Source organism: Homarus americanus, unplaced genomic scaffold, assembly GCF_018991925.1.
Source record: "Homarus americanus isolate GMGI-L3 unplaced genomic scaffold, GMGI_Hamer_2.0 scaffold49667, whole genome shotgun sequence".
Taxonomy (NCBI): Eukaryota; Metazoa; Arthropoda; class Malacostraca; order Decapoda; family Nephropidae; genus Homarus; species Homarus americanus.
The window spans coordinates 4,640,810-4,668,572 of NW_024738608.1; the positions used below are offsets into that span (position 1 = coordinate 4,640,810).

General features: G+C 37.9%; 2 protein-coding genes across 7 annotated transcripts in view; both read right to left on the reverse strand.

The window, feature by feature from the left end:
- The window catches only part of LOC121874138 (aftiphilin-like), a 41,754-nt gene extending 20,603 nt beyond the window's left edge, over nucleotides 1-21,151 (reverse strand). For 3 of the 6 annotated variants that reach the window (XM_042378106.1, XM_042378105.1, XM_042378100.1), the window contains exons 1-6: nucleotides 20,920-21,150; nucleotides 17,882-17,942; nucleotides 14,584-14,744; nucleotides 11,062-13,007; nucleotides 9,001-9,246; nucleotides 2,048-2,275 (exon numbers count right to left, since the gene is read on the reverse strand). In XM_042378106.1, the coding sequence (XP_042234040.1) occupies nucleotides 2,048-2,275; nucleotides 9,001-9,246; nucleotides 11,062-13,007; nucleotides 14,584-14,744; nucleotides 17,882-17,904 (2,604 nt within the window). In that variant the 5' untranslated portion in view covers nucleotides 17,905-17,942; nucleotides 20,920-21,150. Of the gene's footprint in view, nucleotides 1-2,047; nucleotides 2,276-9,000; nucleotides 9,247-11,061; nucleotides 13,008-14,583; nucleotides 14,745-17,881; nucleotides 17,943-20,919 lie in introns of all 6 variants that reach the window. The other 3 variants (XM_042378104.1, XM_042378101.1, XM_042378102.1) reach the window with 3 other exon arrangements.
- Nucleotides 21,152-22,933: 1,782 nt separating this feature from the next.
- On the reverse strand, nucleotides 22,934-26,660 carry LOC121874142 (glutamate receptor ionotropic, kainate 2-like). The gene is made up of 3 exons (XM_042378109.1): nucleotides 25,604-26,660; nucleotides 25,045-25,298; nucleotides 22,934-23,696 (listed from the first exon to the last, which is right to left on the reverse strand). Exons 1-3 carry the CDS (start codon nucleotides 25,811-25,813, stop codon nucleotides 23,297-23,299), a joined length of 864 nt encoding a protein of 287 aa, XP_042234043.1. The 5' UTR covers nucleotides 25,814-26,660; the 3' UTR covers nucleotides 22,934-23,296.
- Nucleotides 26,661-27,763: the final 1,103 nt, after the last annotated feature.

Here is a 27,763-nt window from a genome sequence, read left to right on the forward strand (position 1 = left end):
ACAGGATTTTAGGACTGGTCCTTCCTGGAATAGTCAAATTAGTTATGTGGGTGAAGGACCCATGGTGGAAAGTGGATAATGGTCATGTGTTGTCTGTAAGAAAGGGGATAGCAGAAAATCCATAATTTGCAGTGGGCGTGGAAGGTGGGTACACAAGAGGTGCTGTGGTGTAGATGGCATACTGCAGGACTTGATATGTGCCAGTAATTATATGACCTCATTAAGACTTGAGAAACCCAACACTAGATATATCCCTGGATGTGTCACTGAGTTCTGCTACCTGGGTGACTTAATCACTGCAGGAGAGGGTGCTGAAGCTAGTGCAGTGACCAGTCAGAAGTGGCTGGATGAAGTTTAAAGAGCTACTTTCTTGAAGAAAAAAAAATGTATATGAGGTAGCAAATGTTATGTGAAATAAATAGCAAAACAAATCAATTATAAAAGTACTGTACAGTATTTAGATAATAAATAATAATGTACCTACACCATCTATTTCACAAATCATTTACTACCCCATACATTATTCTTTTCAAGAAAGCAGCTAAAACCATTAATGTTACTGAAAGTGAACCATCAAGCCTTCAAGATCCTGTGGCAGGACCATCAACCAGCAGTGCACCATCATATCATAGGATCCTGTGTGTTAACAATCAGCCACTACCTCAATTCTTTGGTTTAACTTGACCAATATTAACTTCATCAGATATAGAAACACAATAATAATATTTCATCAATACCGTACAAATAAATATAAATAAAGACAATTAAAGTATTGGGTAAACATGTCCATTTAACTCAATTTTAAGGAAATTTGTACTTCTAAAAAGACTATACTGTACTGTACAAGTATTTAATTTTAAATTTTAAGTACAGTTCATATAAATTGATATTTTCTTTATTTTGTTATTTAATAAAACAAAAATTCAATGGATTTTCTAAGAATGTCAGGAAGCAAAACTGGAAAATGCTCACAACTGATCCAATCTTGGTCCTAAAGATCCTGATTTTGAGGTTAATACTTGTGGTCCATTGTTTCATATGCTTGTTGTGTGTTGTTTATGATGGAGCCACCTCCACCTAATGTTGGTTCATGTGTGAGGAGGATTGTTTTAGGATGCATGTGTGCTAATGGTGGTTTTCCGAAGGTTCATACCGTTTTTTTTCTTCTTCTTTTTTGAGAATTAGGTTGTCTACAGTGTTTATCCATTTTGTTGTACACTGTACAGCTCCTCCCCGACTTACGACGGGGTTAGGGACCCAAATCCAGGTCGTAAGTCGAAAATGTTTAAATAATACATAGAAAATCTAAAATGGGTGTCTCTCTTTCTTCTCAGCACCACAAAACTTTCACTTTTAAGCTTGCCAGCCATTTTAAAGTGAATTACAAACGAAAATTTTGTCTGTGTACTGACGTTGGGACTCGAAATACGTAATTTGACAAAATTTTGGTACGACTGAGGCAGGTCGTAAGTGCTGGCGGTCGTAAGTCGAGTAGGTTGTAAGTCGGGCAAGAGTGTATTTGGGTTTTCATTTGGTTATTATGGAAGAATTAAATTTCTTATGTTTGCTATGCCTGCTAATGTTTGTCAAGATTTTTTTTTTCCTCCCACTAAGTTTTTGGTTTGATTTATGGAGTGAAAATGTATAGTGAAATTTGTGTCCAACAGGGAAGTTGCTTACTTAAATCTTGTGTTCTTTAAGGGTGTAGTGCTCCACTTGAATTCAAGATTGTACTCTGAATGTGAAGTTGTGTCCTATATTGAGAGTGAATTGGGCCTACCGGTACTCAGAGGACTTAGAGAAAGCTGGAGAAGGAAAGTTTCATAAGAGTGGCACAGACACTCTGAGTGAGGCGAGACTGATGGAAGATATTACCTGGTCTACATCCACAACTTCTATACAACCAGCTTATGCCCCTTATATTTCTCCCCATCTCCCTGCAAGGCTCAAGTCCCCTGAATAGTCTTGAGTACTGCAGGATGCTGACCCGTACATGTTAATTGATCTTAACACCGAAAACTCTCATAATTGTAAAATTGCCACAAACCTCTGAGCTGCCGTCTTTCACAGCTGAGACTGCAACTGGCACTTCTTCTTTCAACTTTGGAGGAATTACAGAGGCAGTGGCAGGGGGAGTTGTTGGTTCTCTACTACACCCATTATAACCTACTGAAGGTCCTCCAGTGCCTTCTGTTGGCTTTGCAGGAGTGAGTGGGGAGAAGCTGAGTGTTTGGGCAAATAGTGGAACAGATGAACTCCATTTCTGCCCAAACAGCTGTAGGAAGAGAACTGTGATGAAAAAGTAGGTACTTAAAAAATCCTTCTGCAGGTATAACAGTTTGGCACAGTGGATCACATACCTAAAAATAGAAATTATGAAAATGGCCAAAATCAAACTACTGCACAAGGCATACCGGGTGAGACAGGGTGAAGAGGTGTTTTCCAAACAGAAAGGAGTGGAGTTCAACAATATGACATGACATCTGATAATGATAACTAAGATATAAACTAAAAAGGTGAAGAGAATGTAAGAAAATGAAGCAAAATTAAACCAGACAGTGTTTAAGCTGGGAAGAGTAATATTCACAAATAGCAAAATAGGAAAACTGCACACCTAATATAAGCAGTACATATATCATGCAGAGAAAGTGATTTATGCAGAGTTCAGTGGATTAGTACATATGGTAGAGGAAGAACTTTGAATGGCTTATTTAGAAATATTGTAGAGGACGGATTCATTTCTCAACCTAAAGAATACCTTCAGTTACCATATACGGTTAATCATCAGAGACCTCCAAACTTCCATAATTCTATAAATCCTTTTTTGTTACACAACGCAAGGTGTCATCTTCAACAACCAGCGAACATATCACAATTATACAGTTATACTGTATATTCTTCTGACCATTCCATACCACTTATACTCCTTGCTTTACTTCAGCAAAGATAGAATGCCCATTATTCCAAATTATGGAGGTTTTATTGTATATAAAATATACAGTACGTACTGTATATATAAGCATTGCTGAGGAATTATGAAATTAGCAGATTCAGCATTTGTGAACTACTGTAGACTGTACATCCAATAGAAAACATGGGAATGCAAACTAGCCCCCTTCAAACCCCCTATTGCCCACATACTGGACATACATACACACATATAAAATGTACAAGATATTGCACTCTGGACAATTTTATGTCAAGTACAGTCATCAGTGAATGAAATGCCATTCTGTATACTACTAAATTCTTTATTTACAACTCAAAAGGAAATTTGCTAATGTATTTCCAATCCTGTACTTTGTCCCAGGTTGACTGTGTGGGCTATACTGTACCAGTACAGTACTACATGCATGTCTAGGATGAACAAAATGGTTGTGATGGTAAATCTATACAGTACTGTATACATAAAATACATTGTGTGTGTTCCTTATGCATTTGCACAGTTTTGAAGACAAAGCTCAAATTTAGCAGGGAGGTGCGATTGGCCACGTACTGTACCCTGTCCCTCCACCTGGATGAAGCTGGGTAACTCAACTAGTATGGTGTATGTTCATATTAAAATTTAATACAGTATCTGGGGGGAGGGGTTATATTGAAAATAATAAGTTGTACAATACACGTGTCTCTACCTTCCAAACAGAGCATAATTTTATATAAAAATACTTTAATACCTAGTGGGTTACTATAGTATTCCCTCACCAATTGCAGTAGTTATGTAAGGGGCTTGAGGAAGTGATCCCCAGAAACACACTTAAAGTCCTACAGTGTACAACTCAAGAGTGTATGATAAACTTAAAAATTTTTTATTGCTCTGTATAAAAATATTTACAGTGCACTGTTCTGGTATCAGAAAAAAAAAAAAAAAGTTTCCTGGAGCAGTCCCCCAACAGCGTGCACATGGTCTTGATGCTCTTCCCAACAACACTCCCCTCCTTAACAACAAGAATGTGTCCAAGATTTTCATTCGCAGATGTGTTATGAACAATATATTTCCCCAAACTCACTTTTTTTTTACATAAGATCATACACGTAAGAGCAGAGAGCATACATGCAAAAACTGGGCCTATCAGAATAGGTTCAACTGTGCTTGATACATTTGGTAGCTGAATTATTCTCAAACTGGTACTTTTATTTATGCTTACTTTATAATGAATATTTTTAATGGCATAGAAAAAATAATGTACACAATACAGTAACAGGTATATCAATACTTTTTAATCCAAATGTGGAGAAAGAAGTATACAGTAATACCAAGAGAACATGACATAAGCTCAGTGGTGAATGATTGAACATACAGTACAGGTACCAGACACATAGTCAGATTACTTAATACCTTCTAGTCATTTTTGGTTGATTGGTATTGAACCAAAATACCAGTTTAAACAATACAGTATACTGTACTGTACAGTAGATGCCACAGGAGGTGGATAAGGTTTACTGCCTGGCTACAGTACAGTATTTGCATCAGGTTTTCTCCCACTTCAAAATGCTTTATCACATCTAAATTCACATCCAATGTTTTGGCTTTCCATTCTCTTTTGGCACTTTTCTGACCTGTTTCACTTTAGAGAAACTTTTCCCAGATATACTGTACTGCTCTCTTATTTAGTGGTGATATTATGAGATCAGTACAGTAGTCAGAAGAAGACCGTGCCACTGGAGACTAATATAAGCAGGCAGTCCCTGATTTACTAAGATTCAGTTTAAAAAAATCTGAAGTTATGAAAAAAATTATTGTCCCTTCTTTGATTTACGTTTGAAAAATCTGAAGGTACAGTTCATAAATTTCTTTTCACTTTATCTAAAGTATGCATAAAACAATGTTCTTATATTTTGTTATTTTTGTTTCTGAAGTAAGACAAATGTTCAACCGAGTTTGTGTGACTGGAAGCAGAATTTGACACACCCTACTGATAGGCCTATGGTAACACATGAATGACCCTTGAAAGAAGACTTCAACTTGACCAAGGGAAGAAAAGTCTGGTTTTCAAGTATCCAATTTTCTGAGATCTGTATTCAAGGGTCTGTATTGGTACATTTAATTTACACTTTGATGGGGGTAAGGAAGCAGGTGGCTTGTTTTAATCCCCATGTGCTTGATGATTTTGTCCTTCATTGTCCAGTGTAAAATAACCTTTACACACCATTGTATTATTTATGTTCAACACAAATATACTGGACTAAAAAAATACATGTAAACATGCAAATAAATATGCTACTCTCCCCTCCAACACACCTGTATTAAAAAAAAATTATAAGAGAAAGTGTAAGTTAAAATATTTGTTCAATACAAAACCACCATGGAACACATTAAGTTACTGTATTCAAATATAAACCAAATCTATTCAGCAATTAGTAACCTGATGTACAGGCATAACTCTAATAAACACTCTAGATGTGTTCCTGGATGATGGAGTCCTATAATAAACAGCTCTATATGAGGTCAGTATAACATGGTTCCAATGGAGGCAGCCCATGACCAACCTATGAGGACTCCACAGGGTATCAGCAACAGCCCTAATAATGATACTGTACACATCAATGTATTATAAAAATCTTAAACAAGATTAATAATTTCTCATTATAATGAACATAAAAAATAAATTAAATTCCATACTCACCAGTGGCTTCAGTTGGAACTTGTGTAAGGTTGACCACCGTCTGCTGCTGCTCCTAACACAACCCTACTCCTACACAGAGCCCAACTGGCTCTCCATCGTCTCCAGTAAAATGATCCTTGATAAAGTTGTCTCAGTTGTTGCTAATGAAGTGGTGCATCAGGCAAAAGCCCTTATCTTGTCTGTATTATTGAGAGTGGTTCCAATGGTTGACACAGCCAAACCCAAACTTTCATCAACATCAACCTGACACTCACCTCCCTCCATGACCCTTATGACCCATGTTTTTACATCCATGCTGATGCTTCTCCTTGACTGCTTGGCCACATAACCACCAAGGTTACTTGCAGGCCCTTTTCAAGACAATATATATAAAATTATGTTAAAAACAGACCATAGTCTTACAGAAGTGTTCAACCTGATAGAGACAGGTGATGCTTAGTTGAACACTTTCCAGTGTAAACCACTTTCATTATTTGGGTGAGCAGCTTAGAGAAAAGAATGCACTGTGTGTTGCATATCTTGCTCTGAACTTTTGAACACTTTTATATTTTAATTTGTTTTTCTTTTATAGTAAAAATTTCACCTGAACAATGAACATAATAATGAAACTGTATTCCAAGAAGCAGCATTCTATAAAGAGCTTTGTCTATACTGTACATGTGTAAAGCTTCATCACTGAGCTCGTGTAATGTTTGCTGACTAATTCTGTTAAATAAAACTCACAAGAAAATATAATAAAACACACTAAAACAGAAATCTATACAACAGTTTGTAGTCCAGCTATTTTGTTCATCCTAGACATGTGCTGTATTTGTAGGGTCTCACCACAGACCTGACTTTACTTTGTGATTATTCCAGAGTTACTTTTGTCAGCATAATTTACCAGAGGATCCCTAGTCCAGTCTTACAACATTCTGAATCTATAATTGTCCAGTAATTCCAAGTGATACTGTAGCACTGATAAAATTGACAGAGGTCATGTGCCAAACAATTTTCACTGTTGAAAGTTTAGTCCACAATTTACACAGGATACAATACTGTACTAAACTCAGGTTCAAATGCCCCTCTGTTTCCAAATTACCCCATCACCCCTTGGGGTGGAGGGAAGGAGGGATGTGAGTAAACCATACCATGCTCAATAAAAAAATCCAATATCAAGATCAATTACTATTTATAATTGATACAGTGGATTGGTCAGGTCATGTAACAGTGACAATAACCACTGTTAACAAAAGCCAACTGCTCCCATTAAACTATCAGGATGTAGCTAAAAAGCTGTAAAATCCTCTGAAGAAATCCTACTGGTATATGATGTAATCAAACAAGAAGAAGTACAGCAATATAGCCCCCGTCAGGAAATATTAAGTACAGCTGGGTTAACTTGAAGTGCCTGAGATCGAATCACCAACCCCTGGAACAGGAGGAGGGTGCTGCACAGTGTCCACTCGGCCACTGCACTCCTTTAAACTCCCTATGGTAACTTGTAAATCCCCATAGGAACCTTAGGCCAGATCTCAAATCTGGGATAAGGAAAGTCGATTTACATGTTGTAGACTATGCACCACTGGGAAGTGAAGATGCTTGACTGTCTGCCCACAAGTTAATAACCACTTCAGTTGTTTAATTAAATTAAAACTCTTGCAGCACAATAAATATACTCATTGGCATATAAATGCCTCAACCTGCAAGCAACCATTCTATCTTCATATACAGTAAGTATTCTGAAATAAAATAATAATAAGGCACGTAGCAGCTGAAAGCACAGAAATGACTATAATATGTCTGGTCAATAGGTTTAACTAAAAACTAAGGGGATGCCTGTTTTACAGTCTGTGTGGAGCATGAAGTTTATACACAGAAGCACAGCAGCAACACACTCTTGGCCTGTTGCAACTAACTCATCAGTGCTGCCCTCAGTTTCTGGGGTTGTAGTCGAGCAGGAAGAGACCCTATCTCTAGATTTCTATAACAAAGCCCAGCCACACAAATGAAGGGGGTCCTGACAACCCTGGAGCATCAGCCAACAAGCTCGTTGATGCAGCAGATGAGATGTCCAATCCACTACATCATTTATAAAAATTAATGTAAGTTTGAAAGTGAAGAGACCAAAGAGTTTAAAAGAGATTCAAGGAACAGGAAACAAATACAGTACATTCAATAAGGGTTAATAAAGCCTACTGATAATATGAGACACAAAGCTTCTAAGGAGAAATTTAACAAACAACATCAAAAACATACCAATAAGAATACAGTACTGTACAATACAGAGCAAGAATTCTCAGAAAGTAAAATAACATAAAGTTGTATGAATGTGCATTCATAGCAGCAGATACGATATTATATAATATATCCTTAAGAAAATTTTATCCATATACCTGTTCTGTAATTACAAATGGCAGTCACAGACATCAAGCACTTAAAGGCAAAATAAAATTACAAGAGTAAATTTACACTAATAAGCTTCTTCTCAAACTATGCTCATCTATTTAAGCCTCAGTTATAACTAAATCCCAAACCATTCTTTTTTTTCCTTACTTCAAAAACTAAATTCACTTATTCCCTGGTGTCCTCTTCTAATTAATTAAAACGAGTGTTTATGGACACCTTACTTCAGCTACACAGGTTTCTCTCCTTATCTAACAAACGTGTCCCTGGAAAGTTGTACGTATCTTCAAATTAAGTACAGTGTGGATAAACTGCTGTACACTGTATATAACCATCGACAGCCATCATATAACTGGTGATATGTTCTTATGGGGAAAACCTTTGCCTTAAGACTGATCAGAACTACACTAAAAAATGAACCAGACATACCCATTAAATATTGTCGTCATTTTAAGCTGTTCAAAGTCAAAATCAATGCATAAATATAGAAGCAAGAAATAAAATTTGATGGCAAATGTAGGGAAATACTACCAAGTGATTACCAGCTGATAGTCTCCCATCCTCCTCAAGGCCTGCAGTGTCATGTACTCTTGATTATAAATATTGTCACCATGTGGCTTCAGTAAACTGGAGGTAAGGAAGAATAAATGTACCACTTCTTTTGGAGGCTTAATATATCTGCTGGGTATCTCCTTTGATTATGTTATGGAGGTGTGGACAAATACCCATGACACACACACACAAAAACCTACACATAAAACAAACACAACATACACACACACAACACACAAATCATGTTTCATATTCTTGTAAACACTTTTTTCAAATTACTGTAAATTAAATATTTAGGTATCAACAAAAACAAACTATGACAACTGGATAATGATGACTGCAGTGAAACAAAAGCAAAAGAAGCTTTTTATATTTATTTTTTATCTAACCTGCTGCTATTACACACAAATATACAGTGGGGTGCCATGAGGATGTTTACCGTGATCAGTGCCTCCTTACTCACAATGTTGCGAGCGTCAACGTTGACTGAGGAAAGGAAGAGATTGTGAGCTCGAGTGTTGCCCCAGGACAGTGTGAGAGCTGCACTCGACTCCAAGTTCTCAAGCTGGCGCCACACAAACGCGTCACTTTCAACAGCCTCGTGTAGTGTTGCGACTGGTTGTTCTTCTTGTAATTTTATCGATGCCGGGTCTCTTGGGATCCACTTTAGCACTAAGCTCTCCAACTAAAAACAAGAGAGGGAGCATTAACTGCATTTAAGGATATACTCACACAAAATAGTATTAATACTGCTTGGACTCTCTTCCTAGACCCTAAACCATACACACAATCTTACCCATCAAGAAGACAAACACAAACACACACACACATGTATAAAATCAATTCTTCTATTCAAACTACATAATTTATTGGGCCCATTACGTGACCAACATCATCATCACCAATATTTTCCACACTTGTGGGGTAAGAAGCAATTACCTGATGGCAGGTCTCCATGCTTCACTGTCTCTTACAGCCTTTCTTGCCAAGTTCTTATCACTTGCCGGCATGTAATTTCTTACACCCTCTCCCATGTCAATCTTGGCCTATCCCTGGCTCTCTTCCCCAATACATTTAGAACTCCTGCATCTCTGGACCCAACTGGTCTCCATTCTCTCCACATACCCAAATCATCTCGGCCTATCTCTATGCAAAACTTTGCCCATACTCTCAATAAACAGCCACCCTATTAGTTTTGAGTAAGGTTTCCTATCTTTAAGTGACACATTGCACATCCACTTCACCATCCTCGTTTCAGCTCACTCAGGCCTGCTTAGGTCAACTTTAACCGCCAATGTTTCACTGCCATATTGCATCACACTTTTCTTACTGGTTGCATACTTCTTTCTTTTCACACAAAGGGAAGGTCCTCTTGCTGACAAAGTTAGTAACACCCTAAACTTCCCCCAGCCACTTCTAACTCAAACAACTTCGCTTCTTTCAGCACTGATCATGTCATCCAGCTCGCAGAACTTATTAGCACAGTCCAGTGATATATATCAAAGTTGTGTTTCTCGAAGCATTGCTAGGGCCACAAGATTACCTGAGCATACAAGACACTTAAAGAAAGCAACATCTTGCAATCTGACAACTATTCCACTGCATCTCTTGTGTACCCACCTCACACACTCACTCTATCAAATTATCCATTTATTAGATCCTGGTCACATGATAGGGCCCTGAGGCCTAAGGTGTCAACCACTACAGCTGCTGCTTAATACAGTTCCTCAATAATGACAAAGGTTATACAAATTAAGGTGTTAGATGCAGATATCCTTATCAGATATTATGGAAAAACACAACACACCATGAACATAACTGCCATATGAATAGAGAAAACAAGGTTGTAACAAAACCATAATTCTGGAGAGTGACAACAGAAGAGATTATTGAAGTTATAAACTCGTCTGAGATCTTATTGTGATAGGTACAGTCACCCATAAAAGTCCTGTCCCCTCTCCTCCTGAACCACGGACCCCGAGATTAAGACTCATGAATCTGAAGCAGTAGAAACTGATGCATTATTTTGTCTTTAAATGCTTCGTGTTCATGATTATGATCGTGGTTCAGGAGGAGAGGGGACAGGACTTTAATGGGTGACTGTACTATAATATACTGTAGTGTACTGTACTGTACAATGATTGGTTAAATCTATCTTGATTTACCAGAATTTGACTATCATGATCATGTTCACAACTGTTGGATATAAGATGCACACACAAAAATATGAACAAATGCACAAGTAGAAAAATTGCATCCTCTATTTCCCCTTTCCAGGATAATGAGGCACACACACACACATGCATTCCTACCTTCCCATCCATGATAAGGAGTGACAATAAAGGAACAACAAGTGCAAGAATATGTTATAAAAAAAAACCTTTTTGCTAATTAGCTACATCACCCAGGACTTTTCAGTCCAAGTTAATTGAACAAAAATACAGTACCTAGCTGCACAGCTACTACACATTTACCAAAAAGTCAACAAGAATTTTCATACCTTCTTTAAAACAGGACTTTTGCATGAATTTTCAAAGCTGGCCTCCTTCCATGAAGTAGCAAAGTTTCCCTTCCCTGTCTCTTCACCAGCCATGCTGAAGTCACCAAAGTTTCTAGTGTCACCTTGCCCACTGAATGCACCAAAATCCTCCTCTAAATCATGGGCTTGTGCACAGGTCAGATTTGATGAAGCACCCACTTTGTCATGTACAGCAAAATCACCAAACTCATCGTCGTCGTCGTCATCATCATCTACATTAGCACTATCAAGGTCACCAAATTCGCTGTCAGTAACTGCTACAGGAGCATTAAAGTCACCAAACTCATCATCCACATCTTCACAATATTCATCATCACCTATAATACCTGGCTGTAGAGTTTCCTCAGCTCCGTAAGTGCCATTCTCTACTTGTTCCCTAAGATCGGCAAAATCAAGGTCATCGTCTTCATTTGCTTTACTGAAATCCCCGAAATCTGATTCACCCTGACTATCAACTTTATCAAAATCACCAAAATCATCTACGCACAAGTCTTTTGAAACCAAGGGGTCATTTCCTGCCCCTCTTTGTAATGCATCACAATTAAACTCACTGTGATTTTCCTTTCCTGTTCTTCCTTCTATTCTCACTTCACTACTAACATCACCATCATAATGATAGGCACTTACATGGGACTTGGAATCTGTATAATTTTCAGATTCACTTTTGCTTTTAAAACTGTTATGTTCATGATCTGTCCACTCACTCTCACCTGTTTTGTGTGTTTCTACCTGTTCTTCTGCTTCTTTGCTTTGACTATCAACCTTTTCAGAGGAACACATAACTTCTTGAACAATATTCGACTTACTAACATCGATAAAATCATTCTTAGTTTTTTCAGAAACACTTGCAGATACATCATCTTTTTTGTCTGTAGACTTAGTTACAATATTTTCACTTTGTAAAGAGATACTTGGTGTTCTATCTCCAAAATTCAATACTTTATCTTGGGGAGTTCTGGATATTTGTGAACTATTTTCACTACAAATGCTGGTAGATAAAGGAACACTTTTAGGACTGGCACTCACTTTCTCACTAGAACTGTTTGAGTGCGAAGCATCTTGAGATGGATGATCAACGTTTTTATCGGCATTATTTTCTTTACTTGTATTAGTAACATCATCGTCAATATTTAAACTAATTGACAGATTTTCTTGCCTTTTTAATGAGGAACATTCCATAACCTTAACTGATTGTTGTAAGGTGACCTCCTCATTATTTGGTACAATTGAAATTTTTTCACATACAACACTCTCAGAGTAAGAGTACTTTCCATTGATGATTTCTGATATCTCATTAGATGTAAAATCCCCAAACTCATCATCATCATCATCAGCTGCTGCTCTATGATTTGGAGAAAACCGGGAGAATTCATCATCAACAGTCACACTGTTTGCTACATAATCAAGAGGTGGAGGAGTGCCTATCATGGAGAAACTGTTCCTTGGTGATCTTTTGCCACTGCCCTCAGGAGTCTCGGACACTGTAGGGAACACTTGACTAGAGAAGTTATCATTACCTTGATCTATATTTGGATCTGATGAATAAGTTGAGCATTCTGGTTCCTGGATTCTTGGAGGTTCATCACCAGCAGAGGTGAATGCTTGAAAGTTATTTAAGCCATCATCACCATCATTTTTAACAACACCTACACCATCTGTTCGCTCATTATTCACTTTAAAAACGGCAGTAACACAAGTTGAGAAATCACCAAATGAATGGTCATCTGCTTGGGGTTGTGGAGAAAATTCATTTGGATGATTTGAACTTCCTACTCCAGAATCTTGGCTAATTGTGTCATCCCTAATTCCCTCTAGGACTGCTGGTAAAATTTTCCCGGTTACATGTCCTAATGCAGGAAATTTAGAAGGACTGGTGTCAGGAGTAGGAGGTAGCTTATCGGATAATCCTGGAAGGGAAGAAAAAAATTTAGTTCAACCTATACAGTAATCAATTATTCATTCATAAAACAAAATGAGACCAAAATTCTCTGTTTACATGGTCAGTGTAAAATATCTTTATTCATTATTAATAAGCCATTCACAATACTGTACTACAAAAAACATGCTAATTCACCAATGCAAGCACAATGTTTTATAATGTCAGTTTATACAGCAATCATTTGCCAATTATGGGTTTACCAAATATGGTTTAGATTATTCTCCACTTTATATTTTATACTGTACATCGTTTTACCAACCACAGTACAGTATACTGTACAGTAATATGTCTCCTCGGGTTTCTTTGGCCACTGCAGGAGTTTCCAGCCCAGCATGCCAGCAATGTTCATTGGATCAGGTTTATGAGTACCTGTAGCTTGTACTGTTCCCCTCATTGTGTACAGTCCAATGCAGTATATATTCCTAGAACGGTAATTTGTTGTCATCTACCAGACCCAGGTCATCTGTCTTCCCTCGTCATCATCATTTTAAGGCCAACTTCCACACTTGAGTGGGTTCGCCATGGCTACCTGATGGCAGCTCTCCATGCTGTACGGTCTCTTGCAGTCTCTCTTGTCAGGTTCCCAACTCTGATATCATTTCTTACAATCTCTCCCCATGTCATTTTTGGCCTACCCCCTGGCCTGCCTTCCCTCTTTAAATATATTTGCTTATTTTCATCCAACTTAATATAGTAGTACAGTATCTTGAAACACCAGACTAACTGGGGCAGACCCCAGTCCAGTTGTTGTTATAATGTTATTAATGCACTTCAATAACCAAGGTCTTTAAATGCATAAGAAGGTTACTAAAACACTATTACATCAACAACAACAAAAAATATGAGACAGAACTCTCTGCATTGAAAATCAAACAAAGCCTAGTTGTTGACAACTGTTTTCACTGATATGAATGTTTCGTATTGTAAAGTGTTATATGCAAGTAACCACAGAATTTGCATTATGAATAAATAGAAAATGATATACAGTACCTGTACAGTACAGGGGGCCCCCAAAATTTGCGGGAGTTAGGTTCTCAAAATGGCCGCAAATCGCCAAATCCGGGAATAATATTTGCGCTTGTGTGTGTGTGTGTGTGTGTTACACTTTTTAACTTGTGTACAAAGAGATGTATTGTATATAACTTTTTTGTGTTTGCCTTTAGGAAAATTATTTCTTTTACCTGTATTGTATATATGTATGTGTGTGTGTGTGTGTGTGTGTGTGTGTAGAAACACACACACACAAGTCACATACAAATAAATAATAATTGGAAAATACTCTAACAATTAATCAGAAACAAATTTATTAGAAGTGTAAGTCTACCCTCAAGTCCGTGATTATTTCCTTATTAGTAAAGCACGGACTTGAGGCTAGACTGTCACTATCTTTAATAAATTTGTTTCTGATTACATACTCTACATAAAAAGTTCACATAAATATGTGCAGGTAGTGAGGTTCAGCACTGATATGATACATACGAAGGCAGGACTCAGAAGCCAGCCATATCATAATAAAGGTATGAAATTTATGAGCATCCACCAACCTGTGATATCAAATGAAGCATTGTGAGTTGAGAAGTTCCCAAATTCTTCATCATCATCCTCTTCTCCTGGGCAAGTCACAGTAGGAAGCGAGTCCAGGGGGGGCGGGGATGATGATAACCTTGGCGGAATCATCTGAAAGGCCATATCATCTTCCCACAACCTACAACAAATGACAACAAACATTAATAAAAACAAAACAAAAAATAATTTAAAATGCACAAAAACTTAAGTTATTCAATATGATGAATAAAAATGTTAATAAATTTGGAAATGGATAATGATTGAGATAAGAGGTAGACAAACAGAAGCAGCACCACACCACAAGGTTATTCCAGCAGAAGGCAGATGCACCCTGCACAAATTCCTAAAATACATTTGAAGAAAAAAGGCTTTACTGGACTCATTACCTGTTCCACAGCTTTCAAAAAAAACAAAAAACCTGCCAGTTGGAGTTCTGCTGTAGACAATCTTAACCAAAATAGAAAACTGATTTTGAAACCCAAAAGACCTTGAAATCATCACGGTAGTTAGAATTAATCTAAATTACCGGGGTGTTACTAAGTCTCCCCCAAATTATACCCTTAAAAAGGGTACTGACTGTACCTGGACACAAAGACTTTTCTCATACAGACAGTAGGGGACGAGGTCAGGTGAACAATGACCTCACAAAAGCAAATGCACATGTTGCCTCTCCCTGTATCATCTTTAGAGATCTTTCGACTTCAATGCCCATTCATTCCCATCAGATTTTTACACTGCCCCACAAGAGGGACACAGGGCTCTGACCCACCTAGCTCCACACTATGCTATAAAAAAGAATTTCAGAAACAATTTTTCATTTACAGCCAACAACTTTTCACAAGGCAGCTCAAGTACCTGAAACCAGCATGAAATTGGTAGAGATGGCAATACCAAATCCAAGTGCCATTGTGATGGTGCACCGTAGAGGGATTCTACTTCTAATCATTCACAGTAAAAGACAAGGATACTAACCTTACAAGCTTCCCAATGCCACACAGTCCACAGCAAAGTTTCCTAGTCTAAATAACAGTTCATGAATGCATGGACAAAGGACCAGACACTATTGCAAAACTGATATGATGAACAAACTTGGTACGTACTGCACCATCTACATACATTTACAGTATTATAAATAAATACTATGTAGAATGTGTTAAAATTTTATAAAAAATGTATAAGCAGTTAAAATATATGTATGCTTCAGCATTTACTTGCATAACCACATTTGAAGGTACACTTAGTTGGACCTGCTGGGGAGCCAATCAACAGAAAATAATTAGAGTGAAGAGAGAAAACATGAATTCCCTAACCCGATCAGACACAGTGGATGAGGTTGACTGGGGACACATGTTTGGTCTCTTATCTTACCCCACCTACATCCCAGGGAAACTCCACATACAGCGCCTAAAATGAGGTCACGGGCCTTGTAAGCGGTGTGAGGGAGGGAGTGGGGTTCATAAGCATCCAGTGACTTCCCTTGGAATAGACAAATGTAATAACAGTAGTACTGTAATCATGATTATAATTACATTTTAAGCACATTCAATTATGATGCAAAATAGAAGAAAGTACAGTAATTGATAACAATTACTTGCACAAGTGTCATCTATTACAATTGCACATTATGATTACTGTACCCCATAGTATCTACCTTGAGCCCCATGTGGTGATAATCTTCTCAGATCACACTACTGTACTAGGTCACTTGAGAGGCCCAGGTAAAAATACTGTAATCCCCCAAATCATGCTCTGTTTCCCCTCTAATAAAGGAAATTAGTAGTGTTCAAAATACTACAAGTAAAAATCTATTTGACATTTCAACACCAAAAAACAAAAACAGGCTCACAATAGGTGTCTACTGAGATCAATACTATACTAACTCTTTACAAACATGTTATGAAAAATTAAACAACTCAAACAGACAACCAGAAGGGAAGCCAATCACACAAAGGACTTTGTTGGCACTAATATCAAGTCACAAGACTGTTTACAAGACCAACTCTCACACTACCAGATATATAGTTAATCTATATGTTGACTATGTTTCTTATACAGTTAACCCTCACTTTACGCGGTTAATGTAACCCGGAGGGTCCCGCGTAAAGTGAGAAACGCGTAAAGTGAATAACATAACATATGGGATTAATTGAAATGGAGTCCGGGCCGATCCCCAAACTCCACTTTTTGACGACACACAACTATGTTGTAGTAAAAATATTATCTTAACTTTATGATGGTATGCACACACAATTAATAATTAAGAGAAATATCAATAATATTAGGTTTTTTACAACTTACATTAGTAGAAAAAATGGCTGGGCACACGGGGATGGGCGGTTGGTTCCGAGGCAGAGGGCAGATTATTGGCCCTCACCTGTGTCACTTGAATCAATTGTATCACTATCTACCACAGAGGCTTGCAGGGCCTCTTTGTCAAACTCCCCAAAGTCCATATAAGTCCATATCCTCACCATAATTATCACTATCACTGACTTGGGCCGGCTGTGGGGGTGGCGGGTGAAGAACTGGTAATGTTTTGATGACTGGGCGACCTTGTGCGCACCGCTTACACATTATGGCGGATGGCGGGAGGTTTGGATCCAAAAATGGCGCGGCTCGCCAGCCGCTCTCCGCGTAAAGGGGTACACGCACCGCGGAATGTGAGCATCCTGGGTTCCGGCAGGGCACCGCGTAAACGTGGAAACGCGGAATGTGGGACCGCGTAAAGTGAGGGTTAACTGTATTTTTTTTTACTGAAAACTTTTGTCAATCAAGTGACCCACTTCCTAATTTCACCATATGTACCTTACCATCTCTGTTTATTATATATTTTCAGCCTTCTGGCTGCCATGTTATCTTAATAAACTGTTAATTGAATCAAATGACCAAAAGAGTATTTCAAACATATCCACAAACTAAGGAACCATTTCAGCAAGGAGGGGAAATGACTCCTCAGAAGCCTTCAATTTATAAATACTGTACAATGGGAGTCAATGGGAAAAAATGTTTCATTAAAATATTTGCTTAAAGTTTTCAGGAACAACCCACTGAAAAATTGGAGTCAGCCTGTACAGATAAAAAAAGATTACCGGTAGCTACAGTAACTAGTAATAATACAGGAGAATTGTCATATTAAGTAACACACACATATACTACTGTATAAACCACACATACCAAAGATCCAAGTTAGTGTATAAGTTAGGTAATATATACAATAAATTAATAACAAAAAAGGAAACTAATGTACAAGAAAAACATAATTAACAATGAGCTTACATCACTTGTGGTGAGTGAGCCATGGCCCCTGGTGTGCCTCAAACATGGGGCTCACCTTTCACTGAAACAACATATGTAGTGATAATTCATTGATCTCAATAGCTACATCACCAATTGCCATATTGTGCATTATTTAGCACAAAAAATAAAAATTATAAACTAAAAGAAAATGCAGTACAATATACATACACGTAATCAAATTATCTAAATTCTGTGACATTTTGCCTGTTAAACCTTAGCAAATGCCTGCAAACATGAGTGTTAATCAGCCAGCAGAGACATTGCTGCTTCTATATCAAAGAAAATTAAAAGACTTTGCTCAGTGTAACTCCATTAAGTGTTGCTAGGATAAGGTGATGAATAATATGGGTGACTTCAGTGTTTGGAGCCAAGATCAGTCACTGGAACACGGTGACACTGATCACCCCAATACTGTGTTTATATTGTATTTCTTTGGTATTGTAAGTATTTATACAGTAAATGTAAATAGAAGGTTAATATTTAGAAGTTGCCAACACCTACAGTACTTATATAACTGATTGTTATACAGGGTATAGGGAGAAAAGAGAAAAAAAATAAAAGTAACTTATTCTATAACGTTTTCACCCAGAATTTAATTTTTTTTAGTATTTTAACAGATAAAATTACCCAAATATTAGTTGTTCAATGCGGGCAGGGCTTTGAAATAGCGGGAATGTCGGGTAAAAAGAGAAAAAAAGAAAAATTTAAAACCTAACCAAACCTTTCATAATTTGTAAAAATGTTATGAAATCACTTTTGAGTTTATGGATCCCTCCTCAACTGAACACCGAAAACAACACCATAACATAGTACTAAGCACCGAAAACACAAGGAAGGTAAACTTTTTTTTAGTTTTACAATTTTTAAAGGTTTTGTCAAGTTTTCAAAATTTGCTTAGTGTTTTTTTTAAGTATTTTACCCTACATTTCCCCTCTACTTCAAAGTCCTGCCCACTTGTAATTGGTAATATTGTTGGTAATTTCATGTTAAAATACTGCACTGTACTTGAAAAATATAAATTTCTGACAAAATGTTATAGAAATTTTATTTTATTTTTTAGTTTATTTTTTCTTTCTCCATATATAAGACTCAATATATAAGTGGTAATTATTAATGACTGACCTGCAGTCGATTTTTCATAGAAGATGATTATAAAAACGCCACAATTTCACTGTGTTTTACAGTGGACACTGTCGTGGTTTGTGAAAATGTGTTAAAAAGTGGTTATTTCTAAATTAAACATAACCTAACCTAAGTTGATGTGAAAACCAGCAGCAGAAGCATTGTTAGAAGACCTCACCAACCTAACCAAACATACCCACCTCACCTTAACTAACTTCCTAGCTGCCCCCCAGTACAGCCAATCCTCGACTTACGATGGGGTTAGGGACCCAAATCCAGGTCGTAAGTCGAATTGGTCGTAAGTCGAAAATGCAAAGATAATACATAGAAAATCTAAAATGGGTGTCTCTTTTTCTTCTCAGCACCACAAAACTCTCACTTTTAAGCATGCCAGCCATTTTAAAGGGAATTACAAACAAAAATTTTGTCGGTACACAGCGCAATCACTGATGTCGGGACTCGAAAATATGTAATTTGAAAATTTTTTTGTATGAATGGGGCAGTCGTAAGTCGAGGAGTAGCTGTATATTAAACAGAAAAAACTTAGGTTATTATTCGGCTTAGCACATCTTCAAAACACATAGAAGCACTTACTTTTAGGCAATTTCTACCTCATATATACATTCTTCAACCCTTGAAGCCTCTTGGAAACTTGTTTTTTTTCAGAAAAATCACACAAGTGAGGAACGCCTAATAAATTAGATAAATAAATCACCACCCGCCATTTCTTATCCTACCGTGAGCTGTCTGGAGCCGTGAGGCGTGATACACTGCCTCACAAATACTCTCTAGAGTTACGGAATAACCCCGCAGTGGTTAGGTAAGGTTAGGTTACGTTAAGGTAGGTTAATTTAGTGAAATTTAGAGGTCTAGATGTTTGGTTTCTGTTCTATTTGGATGTATTTTGTTCAGATCTCACCTTCGTTTTTGATGGAAAATAGCCGTTTTGGATCAAGGATGACTTGGATTTTTTTTTCAAAACGATGCATTTCTCATGGAAACGAAGGTCAGACCTGAACAAAATGCATCAGAAATCAAACATCACGTGAAAAAATTTGAGGGTGTGCTAAAACGAATAATTACCGAATGGTTCTGAAGCAGACACAAAGCATCGGTGTCCAGGCGGCGGAGTGTATTGAAGTACGCCAATATGATTGGCCATTTACATCCTAGGATGAGATGTCACCGCCGAGAAGACAAAGTATTGTGTGCCTAGGCTCCTAATTATCAACCAAACAACGCATTTGCACAAGAAGTAATTATCATATCAGTACTCACTGATGAAAGTAAAGTAAAAAAGTAAACAGTAAATAAAATAACTCGTCCGTGGATCAGTCGTTAATATTAACCATATAGGTAGCTGTTGGAAACTTCTAAATATTTACTGCCTAAACATTTACCGAGGAAAATACGAAGTACTACCAGTATAATAATTAGTTCGTGTGGTTCTTAATGGGTGGGAGAAATTGGGCAGTTCACTTTGCCTGTTATCAAAGATGTTCATGATAATAGAAATGGTCCCCCGACCCATTTCACTTAAACTACTAAATATTATGATAGTCAAATGTAGTGCTCATTTAACTTACAAACTAACGTGTAATATATACTCTGTTAACGTTAAGTATAACCTCACCTTCAGAAACTAATACATAAAATAAGAGAACATAATTTGTTACCTGCGACATAAAAGTTTGGTGAATTTTACAAACACAATTAAGATATTGGGTAATGTTTTCCAGACTTAACTGTCAAAATACTCATCAGCATCTTTCCCTTATTTTATTTCAGTACCGATTCTTCACAGTGCTGCACTATAATCACCACACACCAATCTTGCTGTTTTCAAAAATTATCAAAGCGATAAAGTGAAGCAAATAAAGGCAAAAGTAACGTACCGTAAAGCGAGAAACACAAGAGCCACCAACACAGTGTTACTGTTTGGTTCCTCTAGACAGCTGTTTTCTCCTCTGGTTCGTTCCTCCAGTTCCTTCCTCAATCAACCATGTAAAAATTATAATACGCCAACACTTTTTTCCCACTTGTATTATTTATATCTATATGTAATTGGAAATAATTTATACATATATAACACTGTAGTGGATATATGATACACTGGAAAGCGTACCTTTGCACTAAGGAACATTTTTGTATGACGCGCAACTTCGTACAATTTTTCAACCACTGGTGAAATATTAATCGAGCAGTGACATAACAAACGTGATATAATTATTTACATTCAGTGTATTATTATCATAATATCAGTGTCTTTGTTTACTCATTTTTCAGAGTTCATTTGAATCAAACCTTCAGTAATATGCAGAAACTCGGTGATATGCCTATCTTAATGGAAAACAGAGAATCCAATTTCAGACCCTAAATGGGCAGATGAGAGATAAATATAGTACAATTTGCACACACAAAAAATCAATTAAACTAGGATTGGAGGAACTACATTACGGTAATGCGTGTTTCTCTCGCGTCCCAAGCGGCTATCAAGCCGATCAGTGGCGAAGAGGATAAAAGAAAAGAAAAAATGATAACTTCCCGGGTTAATCCCTGGCCGGGGTCCTGTATCAGATGTGAGAAGGGTCTTATCCGGTGTTGCCCTACCAAACATGGCAGGCTTTCTCAGGGAACTTCAGCTTCCTCATTTACTAACACTGGACAAACAAGGTCGTAACAAAACAGATCAATTACTCGAACAACTAATAAGGTGATAATTGGTAGAAATGATAGGTGAATTAGGGTGTTACTCTGGATGAATTTGGTTTCAAAGGAATTGCATAAACAGAACTTATTGTTTAATCATGTTCCTATTTTTTGTCTCTAGGTATATCAATATACCCATGTGGTGGTTGTTCCTCGTTTCCGAGAAGGCGTGTTCAAAGAAAAAGATGGAGCAGCATCAAATCTGTTTGGGCGCCGTGAACATCCTCTTTTAGCATAGTTTGCAGTGTTGACAAATAACTTTGCTTGAACAGTCTCTGATAGTCTCGTGGAAAGATGTGACGACGGATTCTATCACAGGAGCGGATCCAGGAATAAAAAAAAATGGAGGGGGGGGGCCAAAGACGTTGCGGATGGGGGAGCCTGATGAGCACATTTTGTGCACTTATCAGGAGATATTCTGAAGTCAATGGTAATTACTTTTTATTTTACAAAAATGCCCGAGTACAATACTGCATTCTAGAAAAAGTACTGGGATTTTCTGATGAAAAGAGGGGGGGTGGGGAAGGGGAGCTCCGCCCTGTAGCAACACCTCTCCAAAGGAGCGTTGACTTAGACCTGCTTTAAAATGATGTCGAACTCGGTTAGCGCCAAGACTAAAGTACTGGAGAGTATATTATAACGCCTAAGATACTTAGCGACCTTTGGTATAATAATGGTTAGCAAGTGAGTGGACCCGGGTTCAATATCCGGGCAGGATGAAACTATCGGCAGGTTTCTTTATGCCATTTGCCTGTCTACCCAGCAGTAATTGGGAACCTGGATGTTAATCGATTTGCGGATCGTGTTCCAGGGTAATGGTTAACCAGTGCAGTTGGCGACTTGTCCAATCTTCGAGGACTATCCTTTGACACTGGGTCATGCAGGGTGTTGGTAACAGTTTCTACTCCTTAAACAATTCACGCCTAGGTGACCCTAGAGCCAGCCATCCTCGCAAACGAGGGGCAACCATTTTTTAGTCGCTTTTTACCATCAGGAGACACGATCCATGTTAAGTTACGTGTGATAAGTATATCTCATACCACCCCGTTGCTTTGGCTGTGTCAAACTATCCATTGCGTAGCTGTTAAACTTTCTATCTAAACTGAATAAGTGCTTGATTTTTTTTTTGAGATGCTGTAATGGATTTAATCCGATGGAGTACTTATGCATTCATGGAAAATAAAACACGGTATCGGGCAGTATTTAAATAAATCAGTGTTGAGTATCATATTATTATGTTGTTAACAGACCGATATAATCTATGTCGCATCCACATTTTAAAACTTCCTTATTGTGCTCAATTTTGACTAAAAACATTTTAGATGACAAAGTACATACTGTACATAAGTGCTAATACGTTCTTATAAAGCTAGTATTACTGAATCATCCACAAAAATGCCTTTGAATTTATGTACAAGTATACAGTACAGTACTGTATAGTATTCAGGTTTAGAAGACCGTACTCTGCCCATATTGTTTTGGTATAGAATTTATTTGACGCCGAATTGTAAAGAAATGGAGCCATTTCTCCAAATTGTTTAGCTCTTTGCAATATTTATTTCTTCATTTTCTAATGTGTGGAGGTTTACAGTAGTTCTCAACCTCATTCTCAGAGAAGTGGGGTAACGGGTCCAAGGGGGTAAGAATCCTTGAGCGAGCTGATGATGGTATAGTATTTGCGGACTGGGTGGCACCATATTGTTGCTTCTTCGAATGAGGTGCCTTTGGCTGCTCTGGAGTAACGAAAAACTTCTTTCTATTTCGTAAACACTTCTTGTAAACCTTTTCAATAATTAAAAAGAAGCTAGCAAGAATAAACCCGATCAGGAGGATGAGGAAAGCAGTGACTGTGTGAGTAAAGTCTAGATGAGTGAAGGGTTCCGGATCCTCGCAGGGGATCTTCCGACCCCACCAACGCCGCTCCAGACGGTCCAGCACTCCTCCATCAGTTAGGCGGGATATCCTGCCGCGGGAGACACAACACCTTCCTCACAATCAAACAAAGACATTTTTACCATGAAAAAGATTATGAGACACAAAGTCTATAAAAGGTATCAAATATTTCAGCATGTTATACAAATATTGACTAAACCGTACAGTATACTACAGTACAGAGGACAAAGACTTAAAATAAAAAGATTACGAGATGAATTAAACTCAGAATATTAAGGGTCGCTGGAGTCAATCAACAATGTGACATACTCGTAAGTATTAATTTCTAGATGAGATTATCCAAATTATGAAACCACAATTGAAGGCTACTTAATAAATTTGAATTATTATTCAAAAGTGATATAAAATATATATAGACGTAAATAAGATTATTGAACGTGGGAATTATATTGTATGTGAGAATCATATTATCTGACGAGAGGGAATTATTTTACCTAGTCTATAGTGATTGTCTCATTATTCAATACGATATTCATTACTGTATTCAGTCGTATTATCAACCATTTTCTCGGTCAGGAACAAGTGAGAGACGAGTTAAGTTGGCGGGGATTTCCTGCCAGACTGAAGTTAGCTGACTCACCATCTCTGACTCATCATCCCTGACACTCACTGTATGTACACTACCATACACAAGCCACACTATGGTAACTGAAGGCTTGCTAACACGTTCATACAACACTGATACTGTATATTAGAGTGTTACTGAAGACATTTTGGACAGCCTTATTTAACAATTAATATTTTTCCCTCAAAGGACGAATTTTCTATTATTGAAATTTATTCCAGTGATTTGTGAGCGAGACAACATCTTTTTATCAAGTTACGTTTCAGGACTCGTGAGTGCAATTTTGATTCATGTATTTATCTGATTTTATCTCTATTTATTCACTCATTTATCTCATTATAATTTGTCCACTGTCATTTACAAAATTTTTGACTTTAATAGAAAAAGTGAATTGCAAAACATAGTAGCTTAGGTTAGATTGGGTTTAAACTTGTTTAGTTTATGTTAGGTCCGGTTTTAACTTGGTTTGGTCAAGTTACGGAAAGTCAAGGTTTAACTTCTTTAGGTTACGTTGTCAGGCTTTAGTGGTTAGGTTAGGTCAGGTTTTAGCTTGGTTAGGTTAGGTCGGGTTTTAGCGTGGTTAGGTTAGGTCAGGTTTTAGCTTGGTTAGGTTAGGTCAGGTCAGGTTTCACTCGGGCAGGTTAGCTCAGGATTAAACTTGATTTAGGTAAGTTAGATAAGAATATGTTATCTTATACCGGTAAAAATCTAGAAGTTCCGGCGGCTAAGCATCAAGTAAGAACCGCTTAATAGTCAGGAAAAACAGTGTTTAATAAAGGGTGAGCGGGCGTACTCCATGTCGAGTATTCCGGCGAAGGGAAGGTTCTTAGCGTAACCCATGTGGCCGTAGCTGGGGAAGAGGTTGATGTCGATCTGCTTTACGGAGCAGTTTTTCCTGTACATATAAGTCATCAGCTGGTTGGTAGTGAGGAAGGCGTAGTTTTCAGTGAGGAGCCTGGCCACGCCCTCTTCCTCTGTGCTTACAGTTAGGTGCGGATGGTCCTTAAGACGCGTTGACAACACTGCGTAGTCACCTCCTTTGGCTTCCTGCAAACGACTTTATTTCAAGACTTATGCACCTGTTGTTTCACAGTATTTAATTAGGGAATAGAATTACTGATGCACAAATATTCACTTTCGGAGGCGAATTTGGGATGCCTACAAGTACAGTAGAGCTATGAAGCATTGATATCCAGATGAGAAACTGTATACACCTACAGTCTACAACTCTACATGCACTGTATGTCTACAGTGTTTATATTCATGCTAAACTGTTAACTTACAACTTGTTTCTGACTGGCCAACAAACAGATTTACTGGAGGTGCTTCCTGACGCAGTTATATTACAGTACCATAAGAAACTGTAGCAGCGGGGTTCCTCTCATGATGCCTATCTGCCAGGTGGGGTGGCTGGCGACGGCGGCGTTAAAGGTGGTGAAGGGAGGCGTCTTGGTGGATACGGTGAGGTAGGAGGTGAGGAGAGCCGTGTACGAGGTGTAGAGAATCACACACGAGAAGCAGAACAACCAGAACACCACACGACCTAGGTAGGTGGCTGGCATACTGGGCACTCCTGGGGTTAGTGAGGGTCAGTGGGTGGTGGCACTGATGGGGGTCAGCGCACAGGTAGTGGGAACTTTTGGGGGTCAGTGCAACAGGTGATCAGTGAGAGTGCAATACAAAAACATATCATCAAAGTAGCCTACTGAGGTAAGAATACTTCTGGTCAAGAGGTAGAGCTGATAGAAATATTGTATTAAATATCCTAATGTTGCTTGTAATAATATGTTGTAGACAGAGAATAAAGAGAGAATTACATTTCAGTTTACTACAGTACAAAGATTCAAATGGAGGAGTGATTGAAGGTAATATAACTGGTCTTTAATATATATTAGTTATAAACCCATTATGCAATGACAGAAAAATTAAATGTTATTAAATGTAGGATTGTTTTTTTTTTGTTATTTAATGAATTTTAGCAACAAATTAATTGGTCTTTTTTGTGGCTTCCTGTAAGACACGAATAAAACACTGGAAGACCCAGAAGATAAAAGTTGTGATAATAATGGAAAACTTAATGAACTTGTTAGAGTAAGATAAGACTTAATAGTAAAAAAAATAATAAACAGAGACTTGTGGTTGATATGACCATATACTCAAACTAACCATGTACAAACAATTGGTTTTACCCTTCATCATCTCATTTCAAGTTGACTGACAAACTGTCCTAAGCGTGTTATAGTGGACCATACCTTGTTGTACGATGCAGGAGAACAGCATGAAGAAGATGTCGGGGAGAGAGACCATGTCCCAGGGTACATGACGCTTGCTGCGATGGATGAGCCACAGCGCCAGTGTGGTGACCGCCAACAGACCCACCGTCCCCACCCATATTGATACGTCGAATGACAACACGTACGTCCCCCACCTACCACAACAACATAGTCATTTAAATAACAATAACAACATAGTCCCTTAACAACCACAGTACTATAGTACTTTAAAATCAAACATAAAAATCACAATAACCACAGCAACATAATAACATACACAACATAACCCTTTAACAACGAGTTCACAGTAATTTTGGCGCCACCTTCATCGATTCCCCAATGTGACACAACCCTCACCCACCATACATAATAACAGACTCACACTGTCGATGGTAAGTCACATAGCGGACACTTTTGTGATATGACATTATGGACAGAAAAGAGAATATTGTAGCTCGGCGTTTACATCACTAAGGGGTAAAATATTGTTCCTAGGATAAAAATGTTCAGGGATACTTCTTCTTCTATCCTCTCCACCACTGATCGACCCGTTAGCCGCTTGGGCGGTCGGTCACGTCTCTATTACGCACTGTTGGCAAGTACTGGGCATGTACTGGCTCCTGAATGTATCTGAACCTGCTACAGCGTTGGTCAAGTCTGGTCTTGAAAGAGCTCACACTCGGTGCCGTCACAACACTCCCTGTTCCAAGAGTTTACAATTCTCACTCCGAAAAAGTTTGCTCTAAAATATTTCGGGACTTGTGGATTCATGAACTTTGAGCTGTGAGCCCTTGTGGGTCACTCGACTTAGTACTGTAGTGCCCTTTGAGATATTTATAAACTTCAATTAGGTTATCCCTTGCCCGTCTGTAGAATAAGCTAAGCAGTTTCAGACGTTCTTATCACTCTGGGTAACTTTTTTTTGTGGGGGGTAACTAAGGTACTGCAGTGCATAACTATGGTTTAATGATACAGAAATTCACTCTCTTCTCTTGCTGTAACTTTGTTTTAGCTGTGAATTGTTTATAACCACAACTGGCTTTTGTGTGGCCTGGTAACTTGTTCCAGTCTTTTATAGCAGTAAAGAAGAAAGTGTTTTCGATTGACCGCGGGCATATTGATAAAATTTCGGTGATGAGGTTTGATATTTTTAAAGTAATAAATATTTAGATAAAGTTGATTGATGAGTGAATTAATCAAAGTATTTAATCCAGTCAGCGTCATTCTTTTGTAATTTTC